A 7,678-nucleotide genomic window follows, 5' to 3' on the forward strand; every position below is an offset into this window, starting at 1 on the left:
TTATAACAACACAATGATATATGTTGCCAACAATTTATAACAACATATTTATATATGTTGTCAAAATATAAGGGTAAAAATGGAATTATGAAAAAAAATATGTTGTCTTGTTAACAACATAGTCAACATTTTAAAAAATGTTCAAAAAATGGGTTTTTTGACAATATTATTTCTGAGTGTTTTTTTTCCTATTGGGGTCTAGATTCTTAGAGCTAGATGGAGATATAATTATGGGGGATTGGGCTGGACGTCCAAAAGGAGGCCCAAAATGGGCTGGGCGTCCACGGTTGCCCATAAATAAACGAGAGGTCCAAAATGTCAGGCCGGGACTTAAAATGACGGAAAAAACCCCCAAGTTCATCGAATTTACGCCCCGTGCCATTGAAAATGAAACGAGATTTGGCGAATTTTTGGCGCGATTTCTGACTGATTCGAGGGACGGAAGTGACGTTTCCTGCAAACGGTCACTTCCACATTAACTTCTTCCCACGCCGAGACCCTCTTCCCAGGTAACTTTGCTCCTTCTCAAGAAATTTCTTTCTCCAACTTTTTCTTCATCCTTCATCTTCCTCCTGCATCTTCCTCCTTCAACTTTTACTTCTGAAGGGATTCAAGTTTTTTTGAAGAAAAGGAAGGGATTCAAGTCTGTTTGGAGAAAGAATCTACAAGTTTGTGAAGGGATTCAAGTAGGTTTTACTTCTATCTCATCCCCCTAAACTTGTTTGATAAAAGTTTCTTTGATAAAAGTTTTTTGAAACCCTAAAATTTGTGAAAACCTTAACTTTCTGACGAAGATATGGTGATTGATCTTTCTTTTTGGACGCAAGATTTTAGAAACCATTAAAGTTTATAGAAATGATCTCTTATTGTTTGTTTGAAACCCTAGAAGATTTTAGAAAACCTAGAAGTTTTTAGAAACCATAAAATTTGTGTATAATCTTTCATTTCTTTGACGCAGATATGGTGAAAAGTAAAGATACAAACAAGAAATCAAAGGGTGTCACTATCATAGAACCAACTTCCAGTAGAGAGATATCAGTAAAGGAAAGACCTATAGCAGAAATTCTGGCTAGAAGAACTAGTCCAAGAAAGAAGAAGGTATGAAACTGAAAAAAAAATCATTTGTTCTTGAAAATATTCCTGGTAAATAAATGAAATTCTAGTAAATGTTTTTTATTCTTGAAAATATTTTGTTTTACTGTGATTTGGATTTGTCTAGTGTTCATGGGAATAATATTTTGCACCGTAAATTGTTTTATTCCTGGTAAATAGTTTTGTTTACTGTAAAATGTTTTGTTCCTTGAAAATATTTTATTGTACTGGAATTATTTTGTTCCAAGTGATATGGAATTCTTCATGAGAATAATGTTTTGTTCAGTAAATTGTTTTATTCCTGGTAAATCATTTTGTATACGCTCAATATCCATTGTAAATGTTTTGTTCCTTGAAAATGTTTTTGGGTTCCTGGTAAAGATGACCATGCATTTCAAGTGTTTGTTGTAATGTGTGACACAACATTCTTTCCTGGTTGTTAAATTTTTTACAGGTAGAAAGTACTGAGAGCATTGAAGTAAAAGACAATGCAGAGAGAGAAAGGAAAGGCAAGAGAAAAGCTGCACCAGAGAGAGAAGAAAGCAGCAAAAAAAAAGAAAGGAAAGAAAACAAAAACAGAAGTTGGAAACTCAACGGGTGAACGGAAAAATAGACCACCCAACCTGGCAGCACTGGTGCCGAAGGCTTACAAGTATGCCCTTCGAAATACGTGGAGACAAATGAAGAACACATATCCAAAGATGTCGACTAGACAGAAAGAGTTGTTAGCCGCTACTCCATTTAAAAATTTGGTGATGGCTTTTGTTGAGGACAAAATAGATTGGGATAACATAAACAAACCCAACAAGGCTATCTTTGAAATTCTCTGCCTCTATTTTAGTTCGACAGAAAGGTTTACGTTGGCGGGGAAGGAAATGGAACTGAAACCTGAAGATGTGGCCCTAATTCTAGGAATGCCATTGTCAAGAGAGGTGAGAGAAGTCTTCCCTAAAAATAGATCAGTAAAGCAGCCTGAAATAGATTTTTGTATGAAGTACTTCGGTGAAATCCCTGGAATGATATCATGCATACAAATATCCAATGCACTGAGAATTGCTGTCAACGGAGAGGTAGATGACATGGATGTGATCAGGCTGATCATCATGTATATTTCTGCAAGTGTTTTATTTGCTCCCCTAACAGGTTACAAGGTTCCAATGCGTATTCTCTTCAACTTGCATACAATGGAATCAATTCAAACTTTGTGTTGGCCAACATCAGTGCACTCATTCCTAATTGATCATATCAATAAGTACCCCAACGACCCACTGAAAGCTTCAGGGTGCCTTGTATTACTTCCTGTGAGTATGTTTTTTATCATTTAAATTCAAACTTAACTTCATGTGTCTCATACTCTATGTTTTTTATAGCTGTGGTTTTGCGAGCATACTACATGTTTTGATCGAGAAGAGAGGTTTAGGGATGAGGTGCCTAGGATCGTGAGGTGGTCTTTGACCAATATAGATGATACATTTGACCAGAAGCTTGCAAATCTTACTGCAGAACAGGTATACATTTGATCAGTGTTAATGGGAAACTGTTTTGTTCTGGTAAATAGAAAAGGAACCATTAAATTATTTTGTTCTTGGTAAATAAAATTATTTCCTAGTAAATGTTTAGTTCTTGGTAAATAATTTGGTTTATTGTACATTAAATCAGGTCAGTGAATCATTTGTGTACCCACCAACTGATCAAGAAAAAAAGTTGCTGTTAGCCCCAAAGAACACAGAAGTGGTAGATGAATTGCTTCTAAGGATTGAACAGCTACAAAAGGAAAATGCTGAACTTAAAGAAAAACTGCGAGAAGCGTGCGTGGATAGGGATGATTCTTACAAAGCATATGAGGCACTCCTTCAAACTTTTTTAGTTCCTGTAGAAGAACAGTTAGAGGAGAAGATGGCCTGATCAAGGTTGCTGATAATGTGGAGGAGCTACACGCACAGAGGCGTAAGGGAAAAAGTAAGATGGAAGATCCAAAAGATGGGGAGAAAGAGAAAGAAGATAAACAGAAGATAGAAGAGAAAGGGAAGACAGAGGAGAAAGAGAAAGACAAGAAAGATGAGAAAGAGAAAAAAGATGAGGGGGAAAAGGGTGTAGAAAAAGATGATGAAGAGGGAGAAGAAGATGATGAAGAGGGAGAAGAAGATGATGAAGAGGGAGAAGAAGATGATGAAGGAGAAGAAAGTGATGATGAGGGTAGAGAAAAAGATGATGAGGAAGATGATGAGAAAGATGATAATGAGGAACAAGATGATGACAGTGACGAAGATGAAAAGGAGAAAGATGGAAGCGAGGATGGAAGTGGGAAAGAGGAAAATGAGAAAGAGGAGAAAGATGAAAGGAAGGACAAGAAAAATGATCGGAGTAATAAGTATCAACTTAAAGACAGTGACGAAGATGATAGCGATGGCAATGAAGATGGTAATGAAATAGTTTCTATTTTATTTTATATTCTCAGTAAATATTATTCTTTTTCAGTTTTATTTTTTTTTCTGAGAAAGTATAATAAGCATGCTAAATGATGAAGGCGATGAGGGAGAGGAAGAAAAGAAAGGCGATGCTGAGATGGATGATGAGGATGAGGTTCGAATCAATTTGTCAAGTGAGGAGCCAGGGTGGGTGGATGATACTTATGAAAAAGAGAAGCCTTACAAGAGAGGTAATATTGGCAAATTATGTGGTGAAATAATTAAAGTTTCCGAGTTTGTTAAAAAATTATTTTTCTGAATATACATTATTTGACAGAGATCCAGAAGGATGATACCAATTAATTCCCAAGTTTTGATCTTAACTTTGGGACGCAAATTGTTGTATGGACTCCACCACCACAGCCGGACATGGAGAAGAAGGGAGATGAGGTTTGTAAAACAGCTGAAGAGAATTTCTCCGATATTGCAGAAATGGGGAGAGCATCGGTGGAAGAAGTATCCAAAAACTTGGATCATGTTGGAACAAGTAGAAAAATTACATCACCACACGTCAGCCTCCCAAAACGAGTAGTATCGAAGACACAGAAAGGGTCAATTACTAAACCAACATCTCTTATCAAAAGGGTAAAGGATAATCCCAGAACACGAAAACAAACATCCAAAGGAGCAGCTGCAATTAAATTCCCACTGATTGATGTAGAGTCGATAACAATGAAGAAACAAGTGAAAGAACCAATAAGTAACTGGAGACAGGGAGGGTTATGGCCCTACGTCCAAGAGAAAGAGAAATCACTAATGCTAGAATTCATGACATACGGGTGGACAAGGTAAATAACTCAGTAACTGGTAAATAATTAAATGTCTGGTAAACAAAAAATGTATTGTAAACAAATTGTGTAGAAAATTAATTTACATCTTTCTGGAAAGTAATTGTGTGGCTGGATTGAATTCTATGTACAACCTCGAAGTGTGGAACAAGGACAAAGAACATTGCCTGAAAGCGAAAGATTTGGATGAACTTATGATGAATCGGGGATGTGACTCGCAAATCATAGACTGGTTTGAGGACCACCTGGCACAGGACGCCAGAGACGTGAACAAAGAATGTATTTTCCTATCTTCATTACTTTTTGTAAGTTTTCTTGTCAAACATATAATTCATTTTTAAATGGTGTTGAGTAAATAGTAGTCTAAAATATATAACAATTTGCAGACCTTGATCAAACAAGAGAGGAGTCAGGCAAGTATAGAGGCCAATTTAAATCAGTGGCTGGAAGCGCAATACATCAAAGATCATACTACAACGTTGTGTGCGCCACTGAATACGCCGTACACAGATGAGTCATTCGAGGGTCATCATTGGACTCTGCTTGTCTATGAATTCGAAGAAAATGAATGGAAGCACTACAACTCTTTGCAGCGTGACACTAACCTGGCTAAGCAATGCAACAGTAATGCAAAGAAATTTGCATCGCAGCTGGCAGAAACATTGATAAAGATGAAGTGCACACGCAAACGAAGTGGGCAATACGCTAAAGAAAGGATGACGAAAAAGATATCCTATGTAAAGGAGGTTGACTGCCCTCAGCAAGGGGATAGGTGAGTCTCAAATTTGCTTCCTTACTTTAGTAGTTATTAAGTTTCTTTAAACTCACATTTTATTTTTGAATCAAACAATCCAGACTGTGGACTCTACGTAATGCTCCAGTTGGAGGATATCTTCAACATAAGCAACCAGTCCAATTTCCCGGGGTCCTGCTCGCAGCTGGAAACTTATGCAGACAAAGCAAGAAGAAAGAGGGTAGAAGTAACTTTCAAAATTTTGGAGGAATCAAAGGAGGTATGGAGAAGGATGATAAATGAAGGGTCATAAATAGTTGTTTATGTGAAAATTATGTTTGTGTTTGTTAACTGTTACTAAGTACTGGAAAAAACTTGGAATGTTTTGTTATTGTGAAAATTTTTAAGTTTTACTAAGTAATGGAAAAAAATATGTTTTCACTGGAAAAAACTTGATAATTTTCCATAAAATATGCCGGGAAAACAAAAAATTTTCGGTAAACAAAAATATGTACTTGACATAACTTAGGAAAAAATATTCAAAAATCCGAGAAAAATTTAACTTTCCGGTAAATAAAAATATGTACTCGACCAAACTTAGAAATTTTTCCGAAAAAATTCCGGGGAAACAAATTATTTCTGGTAAATACAAAAATTTACTAGACACAACTTAGAACAAATTGTACTGAATATATTTTTGAGTAAAAATATATTCAGTACATATTTTTACTCAAAACATAACATGCCGAAGCTTGGGCAGAAGATTGTTTTTCCCAAAAACTTAGAAATTTTTCCCAAAAAAACCTAGAAATTTTACGGAAAATCCACATGTACTGGACAAAACTTAGAAATTTTGTCCCAAAAAAACCCGGGAAACAAAATAATTTCCGGTAAATAAAAAAATGTTCTAGACAAAACTTAGAAAAAATCCCTTCGAGAAAATATATTTTCAAAACATAAAATAATTTTCGGTAAATAAAAATATGTACTCGACTTGACTTAGAAAAAATATATTCTGAACACTGGAAAAACTTAAACTTTCCAGTAAATAAAAAAAATTACTGGACAAAACTTAAACTTTCTGGTAAATAGAAAAATGTACTGGACAAAACTAAAAGTTTCATATTATGCATTATGTTCAGGCACAATACACACTAACAAAATATAAGATAATACATTGACTTTAAACACAAATACATTAAGTTCGACAAAAGATACAAAAAAAATCAAAGCAGCACAAGGCTAAAATGTGACTCTCTTCAAAAATTTGAAAAGCTCACAACACTGTAAATGCTTTTCAAAGTTGTAGGGTGCCCCTAGTTTTTGCTGCTGATATAAAAACGATTTCAATCACTAAATCGCTTCGTTGCACGAAGCACGGTTGTGATAAGAGAGCTTCTTACACCTACCGCATATCCGCTGCCTCTTTCTAAAGTTTCCAGAACTTTCAATTCTTACAGAACGTGGTCTGCCCGGACGCTTCTTGGTTAAAGGAGGAAGTATCTTGCTGGCTTCCTCAAACGTTGTTGGTTGATCGAAAGATGGGACAGGATTTATGGAATGACTATAAGTCTTACAGTATGCATCCGTTGTAACAGCGGGATCAAAAAAAGGATGATGAATCACCTCCATGCACTTTAATACACAATATGGCATGCTCACAAGGGATACCTTGGACTTGCCACTTACGACATGTGCATGTAAGAGCCCCAAGGTGCACAGAGTGACTCGGCATGGACATTACTTCATACACAAATTTACCTGATTGTATGCACTTCCAGCTACAGGCAACGTTGAATCTAGACTGCATTTTTTCGTTGACCTTAGGGCACAAGAAAGAGTCCCAAGTTGCCGACTCAGATCTTCTGGCATTCATCATGTTCATAATTTTGATCCTCAACATATCTAGCATTACGGTTATTGGAAGAACTCTCTCATCCCTTATCCACGAATTGAAGGATTCCGAGAGCGAAGAACATATTAAACCGTACTTTTTTCCTGGAAAGAAAACATCAGCCCAATGTTCCGGATTTACAGAGTGAAGAAATGAATCCACAGCATTGCCACCCATGACTACGAGTTCAGAAGTGTACTTCTGAAAATCCGATATAGTAAGGGCTCTAGCCGCCTTAAACATGAGGGATTGGAAATAGTGCGACTTCTTCGCACCATTCTTTACACGTACATTCAAATTGTTTCTTAGATGCCAAACGCAGAATGAATGGTGCGCGGTTAGGAAAATGTTCGAAACTGCATTTATAATACCATTGTGTCTGTCCGACATAAAAGTCAAAGACTCACTAATATCAACCATTTTCGCCAAGTTACAAAAAAACCAGGTCCAGTTTAGATCATTTTGTACATCAACGACAGCATAGGCGAGAACAAAAAAACCTGCAAAGTACATATTGCAGTAGGAAGAACAGGAAATTAATTAATATTTCAGCCTAAATCTTTAGGTTAGGAAATAAAAAAAAAGCCAGTAAATAAAATTGTGTACCGGACGGAAAATATTGGTAAAATACTTACCATCATTGCCATTCTTCGCTACAGCTGCAAGAATGCACCCATTGTATTTCGTTTTCGCAAAAGTACCA

The 7,678-nt window shown here is 36.2% G+C and overlaps 2 protein-coding genes across 2 annotated transcripts; one reads left to right on the top strand and one right to left on the bottom strand.

The window, feature by feature from the left end:
- Positions 1–226: 226 nt before the first annotated feature.
- LOC147538056 (uncharacterized) lies at positions 227–3,863 on the top strand. The gene is made up of 9 exons (XM_086642940.1): positions 227–686; positions 959–1,098; positions 1,547–2,393; positions 2,463–2,600; positions 2,752–2,900; positions 2,960–3,051; positions 3,190–3,513; positions 3,620–3,751; positions 3,838–3,863. The coding sequence occupies exons 3-9, from the start codon at positions 1,581–1,583 to the stop codon at positions 3,861–3,863; spliced, it is 1,674 nt and encodes a 557-aa protein (XP_086499066.1). The 5' UTR covers positions 227–686; positions 959–1,098; positions 1,547–1,580.
- A 2,821-nt stretch (positions 3,864–6,684) lies between these two features.
- LOC147538057 (uncharacterized) lies at positions 6,685–7,152 on the bottom strand. The gene has a single exon (XM_086642941.1). It carries the CDS (start codon positions 7,150–7,152, stop codon positions 6,685–6,687), a length of 468 nt encoding a protein of 155 aa, XP_086499067.1.
- Between the last annotated feature and the right edge of the window lie 526 nt (positions 7,153–7,678).

This window comes from Eschscholzia californica, unplaced genomic scaffold (genome assembly GCF_041429995.1).
Source record: "Eschscholzia californica isolate CP2 unplaced genomic scaffold, dmEscCali1.0.p SCAF_5, whole genome shotgun sequence".
Lineage (NCBI taxonomy): Eukaryota > Viridiplantae > Streptophyta > Magnoliopsida > Ranunculales > Papaveraceae > Eschscholzia > Eschscholzia californica.

Coding starts and splice junctions, on each gene's coding strand:
- LOC147538057 (XM_086642941.1), bottom strand. CDS start 7,152: ATGGGTGGCAATGCTGTGGATTCATTTCTTCACTCTGTAAATCCGGAA.
- LOC147538056 (XM_086642940.1), top strand. CDS start 1,581: ATGCAGAGAGAGAAAGGAAAGGCAAGAGAAAAGCTGCACCAGAGAGAG. Junction 3,052..3,189: donor ACAGAGGCGTAAGGGAAAAA/GTAAGATGGAAG, acceptor AAAAGGGTGTAG/AAAAAGATGATGAAGAGGGA. Junction 3,514..3,619: donor TAGCGATGGCAATGAAGATG/GTAATGAAATAG, acceptor TAAATGATGAAG/GCGATGAGGGAGAGGAAGAA.